Consider the following 20,666-nt stretch of genomic DNA (forward strand, 5'->3'; position numbering starts at 1 on the left):
TTAAGAATGAATAGATCAGTAATAACCCATTAAATTAATGATTACCTTTGGTTAGCGGACGTATATTCTCCATCAGCAGAACTTTCTTTTTTAGCCATTGTCTTAAACTTATTAAAAAGTGAAATGCGTCAGACAATGACTTACAACATGTAATGACAGACTTGATGGCTTATTAGAGCCACATTTAAAATATAGGAAAAAGAGTGTGTTGTAATTACACAATAATCATAATCAGTTTCTTCCTCTAATCTATAAGGTCTGGAGTTGTAAATGATAAAGAATTGCTTCTCAATGGACTTTGGTGTAGACAAAACAAGTTTTCACAACCTGATAAGCCACATATTTGCTTTTTAATGTTGTAACGGGTCTATATTTTAAACGTTTAACTTTTTTATTTGCCTTACTGCGTCCCTTGTATTTCTAAACCTACTCTTCAATATGCCTTCTTAATGAAGGACATTTTCACATTACAGCGGGAAAAATATAAGCAACAAATAATAATAATAATTCCATTAAGCTGCTACAGTTTTGGGGTCCTGGCATTGTGCATGCTGGCTCACACCTCTTCCCAACATACAGTCAGCGCCAAAAAACTGTCCTGATATACAACGAGCGATGTGACAACTTCTATGTAATAGAGCGGATAGATACTGATTAACTGACGCTGTCAGAGACGGCAAAATGGAACCAGGGCGAGTGTTTGTCCAAACGGCGTCGATGAGCCCAGTCGTTGACTTATGGAGCAAGTTAGGACATCTTCGTTGAGTAAAAAACTGAAACAAACAGATGTTTGCTCGTTTGAGGTTAGGGTATAGGTTGCCGCAGAAAATTAGCCAGCATGGCATATTAACAGATAAGATGATTAATGTGCATTTTCCTTATGTAAAAAGTAAATTACATTATTTACTAACCATTTCTGAAGTTATTATCTACAACCAGTATTGCCTTATTAAGAAGTAATCGCTGACTAAGCTCTGGAGTTTCCAAGGTTTGATGGTCTTCCTAAATGAGAAGACATTGCTTTGTGTGTTCTACTAACGGATCATGTGTCGGCCACATGGACGCCGCAATGACATCACCCTGAGGCGACTCCACAACACCATGCTAAAAGGGTTTCACTCACAACTCCTGTTTAACTGGTGCTAAAGAACGCCTTTGTAAATTAAATAGAGGGCGCCTCTAAGTCGTCCACAAACAACCACGCATTCATTTCAGCACAAGCCTTTGCAAAGCATTATGTAGGCTATTAAAGTGGTGCATCCCTTACATTGAATATATAAACAGCCGGATTCATCAGGAAGGAGAGGTGGGAATTCGTGGTGCAGAGGATGTGCTGCTTCATGTGCTGGACAAGGCAGGATTATTGTAAAAGTGGTACTACTGCTTGTAAGGACATGCCGTCACCATGTTTCTTAACCACACACACACACACACACATTGATTGAGACACAAGCACCCCTCCCCCAACATGTATCTTCTTTGCCCTTTTGTAATACACTGTACAAGCAGAAACCCACACCTCAACTCTTTGACATCACTACTGAGCTGCACCGGTTACCAAGGTGATAGATCTTTTTTTTCCCACTATACCTTAATAGAACCACAAACAAATTAAATAGCGTGATGCACAGGAGAGGTTTGCCATGTCCTTGACTTGAGGACATTGGGTTTGAAACCGTTACACTACTGCGTCTCTGCATTTAAAATCATCAGAGAGAAACAAAGAATCCCACTGAGGAAGTCTATTTTTGCTGCAGCGCTACTCATGCCTTGTCCATTGGCCTTATCTGTTGCTGCAGTACTGCAGTATTCCGCAGCGATTAGTCCATTCACACAGTGTACCGCTTCAGCCTGCTGCAGCTTTGAAAAGAAATATGCACAGAATGAATATAATTGGATTGGTGATTATACCGAGTTTTAGCATTTGAGATAACCACGGCAGGGTGCACGTGTGATAGATAAGGATAGACAGGAAAAGCTTGAAAAGAGACAGGAGGGGTGAGGGGGTGGGATGTCCAGTCAACTGTTTGCCGGCTGCCAAAGAACAGCTCTTATCAGATTCGGGCAGTCGCAAAGTCAGACAGGGTGAGGCAGAATAGCACGAGAGGGAAAGAGCGAACATATATTTTAGTGTGCATATCATGAAGGACCGTTTTAGGGAGGGGAGGCAGCCAGACATCCCATGAGGCCAGTGCCTTTCTCTGCGAGACCGGAGCTTGTGATCACTCATCACCGCAGTTCCACCAAGGCACAGGAAGCGAAGAGGATCCTCAAACACCACAGAGCTGCAAAAAAAAAAAGAAAAGAGGACAGACATGCACAGGTGCTGCTAGAGAGGAGATGAGGGAGCGAGAAAGCAGAGGGAGAGAGAGAGAGAGAGAGAGAGAGAGAGAGAGAGAGAGTGAGGGCAGGCGGAGGAGGAGACTTCAGAAGGGAATAGGAGCAATTCCAAAACAGCTGTCCGGCAGACGTCCCAGTCGACAGAAGTGCAGCCCGAGGCAGAGACAGGAGGCAGGGCAGTGTCAGCAAGCCACAGTAGCAGAACAGCAGCCACTGAACACACACACACACACACATGCAGACACACACATACAGACACACGCACACACATCAACCACATAGGCTGCAGCATTCCCGAGAACACCAGAGATACCTGGGAAGGATCAAGACCTCCCCAACTGGAATATCTGAGGTGAGTGAGAGCGGGAGCATGTTATATTTCACACTCTGCAGTGACAGGGATCTGAATGAGTAGATGGGATGGTGTCTCCGCAGTGTTCCTGCTGTCAGGTTGTGAGTGTCTTGGTTTGTGTCTGGAGCAGAACGTGATGTTTGCTGGGCGGCATTGAAATGTGCGAAAAAGCATGCGTGGCGAGTTCAGCCTGCACAGGAGCGCTTGTCCGACAGACACTCTCAGACATGTAACACAAGAGCTGAACTGTTAGGCGCAACGTGATATCCTGTCGGCTTTCCAAGAGACATTTTTAGTCGGGCTATACGCTTTAAGGCATGTTCCTCTGAAATGCAGAGTCTGGCTATGCCTTTATCTTTCTTTTTTACTTCACGTGTACATTGGGTGGGTGGTGGATTTCTTCTTCTTTTTTGTATGTTGCCATTCCCTTCATGTTTCATACGCTTTGATTGGGCTTCCTGCTCATCTCTGCCAAGGATAACTCTGTCATGTGCCGGCCATGCTTGCGGGTGGCACAAGATGAGCGAGAAAGAAAGACAGAACAAACACTCCACCCTGCCATTCGCCCTCACCCCAGCACCGCCACCCCCGAAAGCAAGGCCTTTGCCTATAATTGAAGGGGTTTTCTTTTTTATGTAACAACCCTGTCTATTCTGTAAGGCTACCATTACCCTCTGTGGTATGTGCGTTTGCTTTTTTATAACAGCCCCGAAGTGAGGGTCTTCCTGCTATTCATAGGCGTGACAGAAGTCAAGGCAACGCTTAGATGTCAGAAGAGTATTTGCGGACCTCAAACTTCCACAAAGTTGCTTTGTAGACACAGTAGGGGGACGAGAAGTGTGTTTCCCATACGCTGATGATGTTACACTCACGCAGGAAAGCAAGCTATTTTTCGACAGCGCCGATGTGAAATGTCAGCAGAGTAATCCCATCACGGGAGGAATATTTTGGGGTTGCATGGTGTCTATTTTAAAGGATGGGGAAGTCATATACAGGTCATATTTTGAACAGCTGCTCTACGGAGCCTCCCGCTCCATGTACGTCCGTCATCACTGGCTTTGGAGCAGTTCGTCAAACTGTAAAGCATCATCAAAATGTGGGCTACAGTAGAGCTCCACTGCTCCTAAGAAAACATCGATCCAGTAATATCACACGTGATTTTGAGGTGTCCAGAAATACCCAGACAAATCACGAACCATTAGTTTAATTGCCAGATACCAATCCCATATGTATCTGCCCCCACGCTCAAACTTTCATCACCTCGCTCCCCTGCTCTCTAATAACCAAACCCTCCAAGTACGTGCTGATGAGGCAATGCTCCATTTTTAAAGAGGTTGGAGTGGCTCTAGATCACTTCATGCCCAGATAGATAGCTGTTGCTGACCTAATGACACAGTGGCTTTACCCTGTAGCTTCCCATCAAAGCAGGATGGCTGCCCAGAGAAGCATTTTTTAGAGCAAGGTGCCATCAGGTCCTCACTTCCCCCGAGGTGTAAATGAAACCCGCGACTGCATTCTGTGGCGGCGCCGGGCTTGAAACGGTCAACGCGTGCCTCGTCGCCTCTTTTTGGATCGGTTCCAAAAGGATGGTGCAAATCTGGCCTTGGCTTTGAGATAAACCAGAATACACCTGCTCAGCTATGAACATCCTGCAGGGCCACAAATGGATTCATTGCGTAAGGTCATAAGGGTCAATCCTAGAATATCCTGAGCTGGTAATTAATTAATTTCCTCGTGGGCCAACCCAAGTTTAACTAACACTGCTGTGACTCTCGAGATTCTCTACATACACTCGAATCAATACTATGCTCTCATTAAAATGTTCTCATACTCCTTCTTTAGCCAATACCTAAAAGACTTGATGTGAGGATATTGTTTTTCGTACTTCTGGCCTCTGGAATTCCAGTCGTGTTTGCCATATAAGCCAAACTGGGCAACCAGCAGGATGGCTGATGTGAAGGTCAGGCCTCCAGGCTTTCATCGTACCAGCGGACTTCTCATGGGCCACAAGTGTTGATCTTGGGTGGGATGCACAGCAGATGTCCCCCTGCGAGATTAGCAAGAGTTGTTATTTCCCTTCTGCTAGAGGGTTTCCTATGAGTACCGTCCATATTATTGATTCCAACCAACATTATCATCTGTTATAATGGATGAGCTGTGTGTTTCCTCACGGAGAGAGGGCATATGTTATAATTTCATCGGAGCAGACCAATAATCAATAGGCAGGTTTGATAGGAAGTCCGTTAGCCAGCAGCGACCTTCAATTCTTAGAGCATTGTAAAACTTAATACAGATATAGATATGTCCTCTCTGAGCCCACAGGAAGCAGCTTTTGGCTTGGTGGTGCATTTGTTTCACTTCCTATCCAAAGCCCAATTTCCCACTGCAGTAAGCTGCAGCTGTCAAGGTCAGAAAGGACTGAGGAGCAGCAGCAAAAAAAGGGAGAGAGACTAGAAAAATTAGGAAGAGCAATGCAGGAAAAATCAAATAAGAGAAGACCTAAACAAGTGAGGGATTTCGCTGCACCCCGCCCCCCTTCATCAAACACTGCAGCACTCCTCCTCAGCCTCCTCCTCCTCCTCCTTCCCGTTCCCTTTCCCTCCCTCCCCCCTCACTGACTGTTAACAAACACATGCTCTCTTTCGCGCACACATGGCGTGTGCTCAAAACTGCACGAGCGCAATCAGGCACCTCGCACCAACACTCGAAAAGCACGAGGACCCACAAGGAGAGAGCGGCGTCGCCATTCTGCACACTCACACATGTTCCGCGTCCCTCAGTGTTCGTCATGGCTATATATAGCCCCACAGTGGTTGTTGGGTGACAGGTTTATTTGTGTTGCACCGGCGTCCCCTGAAGTGCGAAGTCTTGAGCTGTGGCTCTCGCGCGGCAGGTACTGGCTTCTGCACCTCATCAAACAGGTTGGAAACACAAGAATCCGCATTGAAAGTGCATGTCGGCGCAATGGTTTCCAGCCTGCAATTTGGATTCAAATGGATAGCAAGTGTCCGTCTCCTTGGCTCCACACTAATGTGCCTGCTGAATAAACATAGCCTACTTAAAGTGTCTCTGATAAGGCTGATGCAGTGTGTCTCTATGGGGTTGGCTGCTGCAGGAATGTGGATGTTTTTTCGGTGAAACTTCTTTTGGTGCGGGGGTGGACCTGACCGCCCAGGCACTTTTTGTGCTCTGTCAAACGGTCACTGCTGACAGACCTCTCATAAGTAAATATGTCTATAAATGGGCAAGCTCTCTCCTCACTGGTGCTCACTCCAACCCCCCCACCCGTCACACACCCTATCTCTCACACACACACACACACACACACACACACACACACACACACACACACGCACACACACTCAGTTAACTCCATTCCTCCACGGAGTGTTTTCTTGTTCCCCTCGGTTGCTTTGTCATTTCAAACGGTCAAACCGATCCTCTCTTCTCTTTTTTTACTTCCTACACTAGGCCGGCTGCCAACATGGTTATTCTCAGTTGGATTTGTGATGGAAAAGCTTTTAGAAGGCAGCATGCAGTCAGGCATCTTTTTATCAAATCCAATGACCCCTTAATAATGTTTACCCATCCTGATGTATTGTGCAACCTGGCTGGTATCTCAGCACTTATTAAACTATTTGCTCATCACTGTCTTTTTTTAAATCAACTTGCTCTATAATCTCTCACTCTATCGCTCTCCCACAATCCCCGAAACCCCTTAAACCTCCCCTCCGGTGCATCTCTTTCTATCTCTGTGCGTGTCTGAGCAGTAGCTTGTTCGTACAACAGGCTGCCCCGCACTGATCCTGCTAAAGTCCCGCTTTGCTTCTCCTCTCCCAATCTGCAGTCCAGCTGTTCCACATTAGCACATCCAGAAGTTGTGGAGGCCAAATTAGGCTAATGTGTGGAAATGTGAATACAGCCTTAGACCCGGGCCTCATCCTCCTCTGCTCTGGCTTCTAAGCTCACCAGATTCAAGATAGTTTTTTCTTGCAGCATCCATAGTTTGTTTACTTGTTGCAGTCCAGATACAATGTACTTATGTAAGGCAGGACAGGAACCTTGAGGAAAAGTTCCAGTGCTGAGTTTATGATTTAAACAAAATGCTGACATGTTCTCTGCTTGTCTCTGATTTCAGGAAAGTGGCCATTTGACCTTTCTACACCGGCGGGGACATCACCAGTCCTGCTTGGAATCCCATTACCTAATCGATGCCACAGTTGCTGATATTGTTTTTGGAGTCCTGTCTGACCAGTGTGTTACTGAGAATGTAACTGAAGCTTCTCCCTGGGGGAACTGCAACATCCAGAACTCGTAGAGCATTTCCGACTTTTCTATCCCTGCATATCTGAGATCTCTTCTGCAGCTGCAGTCATGCCAGCAAAAGCACCCATATACCTGAAACCCAACAATAGTAAAAAGGGAAAGAAATGTCGCCTCAGAGACATTTTGTCCCCAGACATGATCAGTCCACCACTTGGGGACTTCCGTCACACCATCCACATTGGCAAGGGTGGTGAGAGAGACGCCTTTGGGGACATGTCATTCCTCCAGGGGAAGTATGAACTCCTACCCGGGAAGGGAGACGTCCACCCGCAATACGGCATCCAAAGTGAGTTTCTGAGAGCTAACAGCACCGGTGATGCTTCCTTTGCGGAGACTCCCTCTCCGGTGCTTAAGAATGCCATCTCCCTCCCAACTATTGGCGGCTGCCAAGCGCTTACCCTCCCCCTGATCTCCTCTACTGTGTTCCCAATGCCTCCGGAGCCGCTGGAGGACATCATGGGGTCTCCCATGAAACCTGACAGCACAGAAGAGGTTGAGATCCTGCAGATGGACGCCCTGTTGCGCTCCATGGACGTCTTCAGCACAGAACCTTCGTCTCCCACCGCGGATCTCCAGTCGAAGCCTGACGTCCTCCTGGATCTGCTGGAAAGCACACATAAGTCTACCTCTAATGCGGTAGCCAAGGCTAACAAAATAAACAAGAACGAGCCCAGGTTTGACAAGCCATCATCCTATTATATCAACGGTCACAGCAACAGCACCTTCAAAGCTAACGGAAGCCTGAACAGTAACATGAGCAGAGACAGCTTTGACAGCTTTATCGGTAAAGGGGACTTCCAGAACAAGATCTGCAACGACAGCAGGGGTCTCAATGACAACGGAAACTGCAATGGTTGTGGACACTTTAATAAAGACATTACCCTCGGCTTCAAGCAGAAGCTCTCAAAGTGCAATGGAGAGTGGGTGGACAGGGATAGTGGGGTAGAGGAGGGCCGCATCTGTGATTTTGAGTTTGAGTTTTCCAATGAGAAGAGCATGGCACAGGATTCCCTCTCCCAGATCACTGGGTCCTTCCTCTCCCTTGAACTTGACCTGGGCCCATCCATCCTGGACGACGTGCTTAACATAATGGATAAACCCAGAGCGAAGAGCAGGCCTTGAGCTGTGCTGAGGCCCCAACAGGAGAAAGGGAATTACTAAACTATAGCCATGAGAAAAGAAAGACTGAGAAAGCAATCAAAATGGTGTCTGGATATATCATTGAGATGAAAATGAGCTCAATAGACGGAGCTGCTAATGTTTTTATTGTCAAAACACATAACTATTCTGGCTTCTATGGAGTGTTGATTTTTCTTCTTTGTGTTTGCCATGTCAGCTGCATGTTTAAGATGCATGTGCTATTGAGTTATAGCTAAACCACAGCCGTAGTGCCTTTTGATTTTACATAACTGTAAAAATGCTACGTGATAGAATTGTGTTCTTGTTGACTTCCACCTTATGTATGTATGTATGCACAATAACTTTGAGGACCTTCGCTATTTTTACACAGTCTGGAACATATTGCATTTTGTGACTTTAAGTGTGTTTATTAACAAAGCATTATTTTGTCTGTCACATAATTCATTTGCCACAATTCATAAAACAGAACACTATGCCTATTTGTGTTTTTTAAATTGTAACACAAATAAATTTCATTTTGTCCAACACATTTTTGGCAGGAGATGTGTGCATACACTCAAACTGAATGCTAATACCAAAAACTGATTATACAAGATAACACAGGAGAGGCTGACAATTTGAATAATGCTGGAGAGAGAAGTAGCATAAAAGTGAAAAGGCAAACAGGGCAGATAGCAAGTAAAGAGCTACAGATTGACAGAAAGACGGATAGAATGGATTTATTTTCTCGCCTCTGACATTCCTTACATTCTGTTTCCCTGCCCTGCAGTGGGAGCATCAGTGGGCCTTTCTGCCCAACCAGGCGGCTGTTCCATTTGTTTGCATGTGGATGGGACAGGCAGAGGAGGAGGTCTTTGAAATTCCCTGCATTCCAGCCACAGAGCACAAGTGTCCAAGACCAGACATAAATCAGCGGTTTCAAGTGTGGGGGGTGGGGGGGCGGCTCCAGCCTCTCAGCCACGCTATCTTCGACTAGAATGTATAGCGAGATGAGGTTGTAAAGCACGAGCTTACAACCCGCAGGTAAACTTTGTTCAGTGCTGAACGATAGATGAGTCCTTTCTCTCGGTCTCGTGACAATAAAGGTGTGTTGACCCAGCAATGCTGGGGAAACAGTCTCAAATAGCAGGACAGCAGTGGTCACCCACACAGGCTGCTCCTTGAACTCAACCACCCCTCCTGAGTGGCCTTCTTGCCCTGACTCTGTCAGTGGGCCCGTCAGTGTACATATAAATAGAATAAGAGTAGAACGGAAATTCACATTCAAATCAACATAGCAGAATGGTCAGAGCGGTGGCTTTGCCATTGTAGCGGGCTAACTTCCGTATGAACTTAATCTCTATATGGGTGGTCACAGACCCCTAAGGTGAGGTATGAGTCATGATCAAAACCAGCAGTGGAGCAGTAACGTCACAAAGCACAGAGAGCCAGTAAATGAGTAAAATTTAACAACCTATTGCTTCATTCACACACTATTGTCACAACGTAGAAAAGCACATCGCTATCGCCAGATGAGCTTATTTTCTGTGACCAGTGTAGTCTGAAAGTTACTAGCTAGTTGGGTCACTAGTGGACAGATGAAAACACCTCTCTCCTAACACATCTAGAATCTTGTGCGAGCAAGCTAATTGAATATGCTAATTATTATCTGGGTTTGATTCCACTTATTACATTAAGTGGGCCAATGTGGCGGACCTTCTTGACTCAGAATGTCCATAAACAATTGCCACTGGCCCAGCCAAGGCATCTGTAGCCGCTGTGAAACCAGATGTTAGAGGAGAAGAAAAACTCTGGTCATGGCAGATGCCATTGGAAAATCACAGCATTAGTGCTAGAGTTTGCATATGATGAGCCGAAGCATCCAACCCAGAGTGTGAGTAATGAAAACCTTTTCCGTCAAGGTAATTGCCATACCTGCAAAAGTACATAATTGACTTGATGACAGCCTTTATTTTGACAGGCATGGACCCCAAGCAAACTCCTTTTGGATCGCGACCACTGCACTGGCATATGTATGTGCATTGTGTAACGTATTAGAAGTATTTCTGTAAAGAAAATACCAGGAAATACCAGTGTTTCATGAAATCCAACACAAATACCCAACATATGTTACACCCTGAGTTCAGTGCACTCCTTGAAATACAGATTGAAGATTTTGGTCGGTTGGCTGTGTGCCCTCATTTCATAAAGGTTTGTCTAATGCAAGTCACTGCATCTGTATTTGAATTGCATAACTTGAACAGTGTGACTACTACTGGCAACTGGTGTCTTGTCTTGTTTCTGACTTTAGACTTCTCTGGAGGCCTGAGGGCAGAAAAAAGATATTAGAGACGGAAAGTAGAAATGGTCTTGCTACGCATTTCTCGTTACCACAGGGCCGAGTTGGAAATTTGACCTGAAGAGACCTTGACTCTAAGTGCCTCTGCCATTCCTTGTTACTGTAACACCACAAACATGCCGTACAGTCACACAATCAGCCAACTCATTGTAACACCCACCGACTCACAAGCTGAACAATATTCCCCTTGTCTTACTTAGCTCTTAGCTTAGCTTTGTTTGTTTTTTTCAGTTTGCCTGCATCTTTCTTAAGATAAATTCACCCAAAAATAAATGTTCCTTTGTATTTTTGGTGAAGCCAAAATGGTGTTACTGAAAACGGAGTCAAGAGAGGGAGGAAACATGGGTGTTGCCACTACCTGCTGCCTTGTAATTTGCCAACCAGTTGCTTTTTTGACAAAAACAGAAAAAAAGCCTAATTGCTAAATTCTTTCCCTTTGACTTTGATGCCTTGGCTTAGGAGGATGGTGAAAAAACATGGGTTGGGGATACACAACATACACCTAAATCCTATAAAATATTAATTCTCGAGACAAAAAGGCACCCAAATGTGGTTTCCTCAAAGCGCTCGCCTTTACATTACAGGTTAATTATTGAAGAACATTATAAATGTTCCTTCAGCAAATCGGTGATTCGGGGGATCATGCTCCTCCGTTTCCTGGGCTACGGTGAAGCTGTCAGTTAACAGATGAATAAGCTTTGGCCAAGAGGCCACCGGTGCCAAAGAAAGCACAGCTCAGAGCCAGCAAAATGTTCCACCCAACCTCCACAACAGAGCTGCATAATGAGCACACTGTCTTTCACATAGAGGTGTCGGTGAAGGAGCCCCTCATAGCCAGACTTGTAGCTGAGTCAGGCAGATAAGAGAGGAAACTTTAATAAGATGTTTCCCCGTGTGCAGCAGGATAAAGCTCCTCTTGTCTTCACCTGTAAATGTCCGACAGCACAAAATGACCCAAACACAGGTACTATACATCTAGCCAACAGACCGGACAGAAGGAAATATCGGAGGTATTACTTAGAAATATTATTGTAAAATATTTCTAAGTTGGAGAGATCTTATTCATCGTCGATACACTTTGTACATGCTCCAACATTGAAAGCCATGACTGATAATCAGGGGCCTCAGAAGCAGATCATTTCAGGGGAACATTTACTTTGGGATGCTGAGCATGAAGCTTGGAATCAAGTGTTCTGCAGATCTGCTGATTTAGCAGCGTGGGACTGCAGCTCCCTTTTCAAAAGACAACACCAGCAGAGAGCCGCGATAACCTTTTCCCGGGGGTGAATACAATTAGCGTGAGCAGGGGTTGATGCAGTGCAGATAGCTTGGTCTGGCAGGCAATGGATACCTCAGGTTCACTGCACTGTTGACTGTTGTTTGGCTGAAAGTAACCATGGCGAGTTGAGTTTGTATCTATGGCACGTGAGGGCTGAGCTGAAAGGAGGGCAGAGAGAAGATGAGAGTTAAACAGAGCAGGCTCACCTCATAGGCAAAATACCTCTGTGACGAAACCCAGGCCCAGTTAATCGTGGTCACGCTATGTAGAGCATAACAAGAGCTACTGTACGCTTAATCCTACGCTTCATTTATCTCTAATTGGCATCATCATGTTAGGGTTATTTGCACCGGGCAGTAATCAGCACAATACCTGGTCTTGTGAGAATAATAAAAAAATAGCTATTAACTGTAATTTTAAAAGTTAATTGCAATATTAAACGCTGGTTATTTTTAATTTGTATCCTTTACAAATTAGTATAATTTGTAATTAAGCATCAAGGACCAGATCTTTAGGGTAGATGAGACTTGCCCAATTAGTGCAGAAGGTAATAAATCGAGTCTTTCTTCTCGCCTTTACAGTACAGGGCACATTTCCAGATAAACACGAGATAACGCACATTACCGTATTTGTGTCAGCCTGCAGTCAGTGACATTCACTGTCCTCCTCTCAGCTTTATTATGAATACGGCAAGGGTGCTCTGGATTAGCAAAACGTCTTGCTTGCCATTTTAATCGGCTTAATTTACGACAACCACCACACTGCAAACAATTCCTTAATTATTCATATTTATTCATATTTATTCAAGCATGGGAAGGAAGGGACTGTGAGTACAGTAGGACGGCACAGTTATGTATGCTCTTTGTATATGCACTCTCCTTCTAAGGCAGCATGAGGGAATGAAACCAAAAGCAGTGATCATGTGAGTCTTTCTAAGATCATCCTTGTCTATATTCTGTCACTTTTCAAATGGCATGCCCCCCAGCAGGGCAGCAACTGCCCATGTGGGTACTCTGCTTTAGACAGCAACCTATATTGACCCAGAGGAGGTATTTATATATTTGCTCTTTGCTGTATTTCTCCCCAACAACCTTCTGAGAATTCCTCCAATGCCAAGCAAAGGAAAGGGTCTGAGAGGGGAAGGGGCTTAGGGGGTATATCCCCTTATAGATCTGGGTAACATCACTTGCCATCTTTTCCTAGCAGGTCAAAAACATCTCTGCCACCGTAATGAGATGGCTAAACTCAGTCACCTTCTGGGATCAGATGAGGCCAGGTCATTGAGTTACCCTGAGAGTGGCATTTTTTTGGCGGATAATATGCCACTCCTAGGAATAGTTTAGAGATTTTTTATTAGATTTAAATACAAAGTGAAAACATTTTTCTATCGCACATGTCATTTTCACCCTTGAATATATTTTATTTGTAAAGTCGTCTGCGTGCATTTGTGAGTCTAAATTATTTGTAAATCCTTCTGTGTGCATTTGTAAATCGAACATATTTGTAAATTGTTCTGTGCGCATTTGTAAATCGTTGTGTTTGCATTTGTAAGTCTCTCTGTGTGCATTTGCAATTATTGAGACTGATCTGACCCCATAGGTGACTAACATGAACGTTTTTTCTGACACGTTGCTCAGCTAGTAATAATTGCAGGCTAAATGATATGATGTAAACGGGGCATTCGTACTTGTACAGGCATGATAGTACCAAACCCCAGGATGGGACATTGCTAATTGTTTGCCAAGACACAGTAGTACACAACTCCTTTTAAAACCCCAAATTGTCAATGTGAACTGGATAAACACATGAAATACAATGTGTGTGTGTGAGATGGGTGTATGCTAAATATGTAGCCACTGCCAGCAGTCGGTTAGCTTATTAATTTAGCACAAAGACAGGAAACTGAAAAAGCCAGCCCGGTTACCGACCGCTCGCTCCAGCTTCCTATCTGGCGTACACACTCCAGTTGTATCAATCTTCTCATCGAACTCTCGCAGAGAAACGGAACAAGCATTTGTACCAAAATGTTTAATTATTGTTTCAAAAGCTACATCCTTCAGCTGAAAATGAACAGGACACCAAGTTGATTCATGGCTTGTGACACCTGATGTGCATTATGTAGTACTTTTTATTCATACAAGGAACTTTGTAAAGCTCTCAACTCTCACAAAACTAAATCTTCCCACATTGCTAGAAAATTACCTTGGCTCTAGAAAGTTAGCCTCCTGTTTATTTTCAGTGGAGTTGCCTCTGGTCTCTTGATAACATGAAGAATTCCAGACTGTCTTGTATCTACAAGAAGAGGATGACTCATGACTGAAGTGTCCAAGACCATACAGCAGTGCTGGCCATTTACTTTAAGTGTCTTTGAGTAAGTACTACGAAAAGCACTATATATACATTAAATGCATTATTATTATTATTATTACTCATACGTGTATTTGTCAAAGTATAATGTGAGTTCTACCTGCATGGAATTACACAGCTAGAGTGTATGAAAGCACCGAGGGTTCAGGTCAGAGGACGACATTCCTGCTGTTATGGCCTACAGCCTTCAAGATTCTACCTTTTAAGGTAAGCCCCCACTCTGGTTCTCCCTATCCCCATGCAAGCTAGATCCCTCTGTCACCCTCTGGGGCTCACTGGGTGCCCTAGAGTTTCCTTTTATAAGTTGTCACCAGCCAGTCATGCGATTACATCTGCAGGAAATTTCAGAGCAGGTTCCTTTCCTACGCCTGTAAAAAAAGAAACAGCAGCTGGTGGCCATTCATTTTAGACTTTGTTTGGGGGGGCTTTTACACTTCAGGTTTGCACAGCTGAATTATGGCCAGGCTGTAAAGTGGAACAACACACAGCAGAGAGAGAGAGAGAGAGAGAGAGCAAAACACCAGATCTCCAAACTTCCAATTGTGGACAAGGAAGAGTTACGAATCGGCGGCGATGATTGTCTCGTTGAGCTGTGACCTCTGTCTCGCTCTCAAGAGCTGCATTGTGCTTCCACCTGAAACATGCCGAGTCACGTCTGCGAAATTAATTTCCATTTTACACCGTGGGGAGTAAAGCAATATAACAGCTTATGCTTCAGCCCCTTTCACTGGGTTGTCAATCATCTGTGAGGACGGAGGAGCCGTTGCTCTTTTCATAACCTACACCAATATTAAGAATGTCTTGGACGGAGTCCTGGTATGCATCAGAATCTGCGTTAAATGACTACCAAGAGTTTTCACACATAAGAGCCAATGTCTGGATTTGGACATCACAGAAGATGACTCAATTACTCAAAGCAGGATGTCATATTGTCTCAATGTATTTCCCTGTAAAATTCCACTTTTAAATCCCACTAGGCCTGTGGTCCAAGTTATCAATGCTTCACTGAGCGGACAGACGGATGACAGTAAATCCAGTGAGCCGTCCACGTAACAAGTTGAGCGATAACACTATGTAGAATATTGTTTTTGGATATAGTTTTCTTTGCTGGTGGCATGACTTGCTGACAACCTTGCTGCCCAACAAACTCGTCAATCGCACACTCTCAAAGAACTCTTACATAACTGACCTCTCGCAGGGATCACAGGTCACGGGGTTGTCTTGTTGCGGGCGGGGAAAAATAACAGCAACCAAGTCTCCCAGACGCAAAGCTCTTTCCTCTTTTTCAGTGAGTTTGAACAACATGGCGTCTTGTGAGGAATATCCCAAACCAAAGACATATCACCAAGGTCAGACGTCGATGTCTGAGTGCACTGCTGCAAACGTTTTGAAATACAGTATGTCATATTGATGGATTATGGATGGTTAGTCAGATACGGAGCCCACACGCACGGATAAAATATTGCCTCTTGCAGACACTATAGTTACTCCCACTGTTAGTATGTCTCAATGATCGCAAAGTTGGACTCGCACGGATACAAGAAACTATCGGTGTACTGTAAACACAGAGAAGCTGGTCCGGCTTTGGTCCAAATGTGGTGCCAAATTTAACCGGTTCATTGTTGTTGGGAAAGTGTATCTGCTTTTCCCTCCAGCCTCTTTTGATGAGACTGATCTAGTTGTTTGTGAGCATTTGGAGCATGATTCATGGTCGTAATTCTAATATTTATTATCTGTTACTCTGTCTAACACAGGGTTAGCATTAAAAGCCATGTAAAAGGCGCTGAACGCCTTTTTTATTTTTTACATGAACATAGCATTTTCTAAAAAATTTGGAATCGTGTTTTAGCATTTCACAAGGTTATTTCTTTATAAGTCAATAATAGCTGATCAAACACCCAAACAGTCTTGATGAAGCAATGATACGATGTTGTTGTTTTTTGTTTAGACTTTTTAAAAATGTTTTTTGGTCACTTCTTTAGTCATAATAATAATATAATAATACATCTGTGGCTTTAAGAATACTTTGTGAGACAGATTTGTGTCTAAAGGTGAGTAGAGCTATTACACTTTTTATTTTTGATATATATATCTATATGAAACCATTTTTCACACATTTATAAAACTGGTTTAGAACAAAACCTTCAGTTACGACTGGGACCTTTGTTGCTCATGCCCTTGAATTACAAATGTAAGATACACACCCATTTACCCCCACTGCAAATGAGGACATTTATTAAGACAGATGAATTGCAGCATTACTTAGAAATGCTGTCACATAAGCTATTAAATAGAAGTAATGATGACTATTTTAAATGTCTATTGTATTTCGGCTAATTCTGAGAAAATATCCCAAAGCATCGCAGTTGTCACAATAATGTGAACAGATTGTAAAGCCCACTGAGGCAAATTTGTAATTTATGATATTGGGCTATACAAAATAAACTGAATTGAATTGAATAATATCAGTGTCAGACAATGGTAAGCAGCACCCTCTGCTGTTATAACAGTTAGGGACTGCTCATTAAAAGGACAGCCACATTTAGCCAGAGCTTTAACAATCATAGCTTTAACTTGATTAAGAGGATTTTTTTTCCTTTTCATTGTTGGCACAAAGCCGATCTCGAGACCACCCATGTTTGTCTCAGCACTTGACGAGAACATTCCTCGCTTATGAATGTCAAACACGATTTTGTGTCCTGAGCTGTCCTGCAATCTCCTTAGTATATAGAGATGAATCTGTGTTAACAGCTTCTCCGTCTATTTGTGTACGGGTCGCTGCAAGCTTTTGTGACTGCAGAAAGGACGTGTTTCCGGGATCAAAGCGAGTGGATGACTAAACAGATCAACATTTTTGTGCTTTAACCTCACAAATCAGAGGATCTTAAGATGATCACGCCACCTCCGGGGTCGTCCGACTTGCATCACTCATAGCAGGGTCGGGTCAAAAGGTCGACACCACGGAGCCAAGCACGGCCTGAACTGTTTGGGTGGCGAGGTGGCCGGCGGAAACAAGAAGATAAGACTGAACCGCATCACATGGTGTCAAGACTATATCACATGAGGATGATGTCATTAGAACTTTTGGATTACTCACTGCGGGGCAGGAAAAAATGTCCAATCAAGGGTTTCTCCGAGGCTCTTTTACAAAAGTTATGTTTTACTAATGAGATTATCTGCGTTTGCACTTCTCTCTGAGGACAGGGTGGGGAGGCTTGAAAATGACTCAACTATTTTGTGGTCTGGCCTGATCCCAAGTCCTTTGCATGCAACTTGCTAATTCGTCCGGCTGGCTAACGACCCGCTTGCGTGCCAGTCGATCATTAGCGCCCCGTCAGAAACGGTCACCAAACATGTCACATGCCCTCCTGCGGCCGCTCTATTCAAGGCCGACTGCCACGAACAGAGACGGCCATAACCCACTCAGCCGAGACGCTTGGAAAAGAATACAACAATTGGCAGCGAGTGCTCATGTGTGTATGATTCCTGCCACTTCAATTGTTCCTGTCTTAAACATATTAGACCACTAAAATGTGATTAAAATATGGAGCATGTGGTTGAACAAAGTATACATGTGTAATTTGTATTTCCTATGGCAGGGAAGCTATATGCAACTTAGTAATTGTATTCATCGTCATTTTATTACACTATATATATATTCGTATTATTAGATTCTGTTCTTTTTATCGCTGATATGTATGACCTTTTATCTCTTTTGTGCCTTATTTATTCCTTGTAATTATGCGGGAAGTATTTCAATGCAATGTGAGGTTGACGCAACTGCAATTGCGATGTGCTTGCATATAAACACTGAACAGAAAGACCTTTCATTGATGTATTGCTTGATTGATGATGCCACTGAATACAATTTTATTGACATTAAATATACATTTTAAATTACAAGGGGGGGGGGGGGGGTACCGGAAGGGTTTGTTTTGCAAAGTTACAAAAAGGGGCAAAGTAAATGCTATTTATATAAAGGTGGTTCCTCAAGTGGTTAAGCTCTTTTCATTTTCTGTGGTACAATTACCACCAGATTGCACTGTGTGTTGTTGTGTTATGGTCATGTGTGGAACCACTGGGTGGCACCCTGCCATTATGAAATCCTCATATCCAGATGATCCTTCCTCTCTGCTTAAAATCACAGACAGCTGTGAACTTTGTGTCCACATGGCACACGACCCCACAACACTTAGGAGAATATAGGAGGACTAGATGGACTCTTAGTGGGCTTGTGGTTTTATCAGTGTCCCCAGAATGAGGACACTGGGGAGCGCACCTTTTGGACTTCCCTAGGAGGTCTTTCAAGAACTTTGTTATAAACAGATGTAGACTGTAGACTTCATACATCTAGCTTTACCTTCAAATGAAAGTGTATATATCATTTGTAACTGTTTGAGTTCAGCACCATCTTACTATGACTAGTGTTGTATTAAGAAGGGCCCCTTGCTGGCATTGATACGGAAAATGACTAGGGAATATTCCAGCAGCCTAATCTTCGCATGCTAACTGATCCATTTAAGCCCTAAAATGATCCGATCCAAGGGGGCTTTTCTAAATTACATAAATCTTATAAGCGGAGTTTAACAACTCAGAAAGTGGATCGGTCACAATACAGCCACCATATGACTAAAATATCACCGGCGAACACTGCAAAATGACGTTTTTTTTCAAATCTGTAGGCCTACTGTAAATTCACATGAAAACCTTTTTTGTTTCATGTTCAAACTAATAGCATTGACTTAGCAAGCCATGTGGAAAGTTTTTGTTTGGTCTTAAGTGGTCACAGTTCAGTTTGCGGCCTGGACAATGCTGTAACTTTATGTGCTTTTGTGCATTGTCCACTGCATACGTACAATATTTATACGTGAACATTAAACAGGCTTGTGAGGTCTCAAAATTAAAGATTGTATTTTAGAAGTTATCTTTCTACCTGCACTGATTGTGCTTGACAGCTGCCAGTGGCGAAAAAGAATTTGAGGTGATGCATCAGAGGAGCCCAGCAGACACATTAACTGACAGCTCCATCAATAACTGTGGTGGCACCATGGTGTGTTTTCTGTCAGACAATTTGTCTCCAAAGAACAGACAGCGCGTGAAGCCGCTGAAGTCGTTTCCTGATGAAGAGATGAGGGAAAGCTCTTCGAAGCAGACTAAACTGTCAAACTGGAAGGGTTTGTTGCCTCCAGCATCTAATGTGTGAGTGTGGACTTCAAAATGTGGTCGAAAAACAAAGTTGTTAAATATATCACAGTGATAAAACCTTTCTGGGGAAACAGTCATGTAAAGTCTTTTTACTGTGACGTAGTGCTGATTATTTAACCTCATGTGCCACCTAGTGTTCAAACCAACATGGTGCAACACCAACTATGACCAGTACAAGGCATCAATCAATAAAAGAGAGAAAATGTGTTAATTCCAAATACTTTTAATACATATGTGCAAAATGACTGCTTTGGGAAATAAAACCACGTTACAAAATATTGACGCCGGTTGCTGTGAGGACTGAGGTTTAGAAAATACACAGCAAAGCTTGATTAATATTTGGATTAAGATCCCAAAGTTTGAACGTTTCATAATTAAAAAATGTTTTATCATTAACCGTCGACACAATCCCCATTCTCTTTGCTGCGTACTGTAGACCCTTTATCAAACACCCAATCGACATCATCACATTTTGGCAAACTTCGGTAGCAGAGTGGTTTAATCGACCCATAATCAATATTTGTCAGCCATTAAAATCTACACTAATGAACTTGTTTAACAGGGGAGACTGCAGACTGCTGGAGGTGGGGTTGTGCTGTAGTTTGCTGGCCCCACGGTCCTTTTGGACTTTCAACGACAACAGCGACCTGTCGTGTTTAATTGGCATTGAAGTCTGTTATCTATTGGTGCCTTTCTTTGCATACAGATAGCCATCGATCAATAGCGAGGAAGCAAAGGTCACATGGGCGGGAGAAGTTAGAGACAACACAGGATTAGATCAAGTAATGGGACTTTAGTTTGATGAGATGTGTGTGTGTGTGTGTGTGTGGTGTGTGTTGTGTGTGGTGTGTGTTGTGTGTTGTGTGTGTGTGTGTGTGTGTGTGTGTGCGTGTGTGTGTGTGTGTGTGTGTGTTTAAAGTGTATGCATACAGGTATGTGTCTGTGCATCATTACAGTGATCCAACATTGTGTTTACCAAAAAATAAATATATTTTTTCAAACCATTGATGTTGTAAAATATACAGATTGGATGCTTTGTATGTTGACGTTCAATGTTTATTTCAGTACAATATAGCCTCACCCTGTTAAAAAAAGGGTATTTGAATCTATTATTATTTCCACATATAGTACATGATCTTATCATTGTTACTGTAGAACCAATTCATCACATGATTGTAATCAAGAGAAATGGCCCATTCGTTTAGGATTTATTTTCTTATTACAGCTGATAACATAAGCAGAAAGCCAGAGTGGGTCGAGGATTGGATATAGAGCAATAGAACTAAAATGGACCCCCAAAAAATACAGCAATGTTGTTC

The 20,666-nt window shown here is 43.4% G+C and overlaps 1 protein-coding gene across 1 annotated transcript; it reads left to right on the top strand.

The window, feature by feature from the left end:
* Positions 1-2,095: 2,095 nt before the first annotated feature.
* cdc42ep3 (CDC42 effector protein (Rho GTPase binding) 3) lies at positions 2,096-8,686 on the top strand. The gene is made up of 2 exons (XM_034552566.1): positions 2,096-2,692; positions 6,831-8,686. Exon 2 carries the CDS (start codon positions 7,067-7,069, stop codon positions 8,138-8,140), a length of 1,074 nt encoding a protein of 357 aa, XP_034408457.1. The 5' UTR covers positions 2,096-2,692; positions 6,831-7,066; the 3' UTR covers positions 8,141-8,686.
* Positions 8,687-20,666: the final 11,980 nt, after the last annotated feature.

The sequence above is a fragment of the Cyclopterus lumpus genome, chromosome 15, assembly GCF_009769545.1.
Source record: "Cyclopterus lumpus isolate fCycLum1 chromosome 15, fCycLum1.pri, whole genome shotgun sequence".
Taxonomy (NCBI): Eukaryota; Metazoa; Chordata; class Actinopteri; order Perciformes; family Cyclopteridae; genus Cyclopterus; species Cyclopterus lumpus.

Bases quoted from the DNA above. Each gene is read 5' to 3' on its own strand.
- cdc42ep3 (XM_034552566.1), top strand. From the start codon at position 7,067: ATGCCAGCAAAAGCACCCATATACCTGAAACCCAACAATAGTAAAAAG.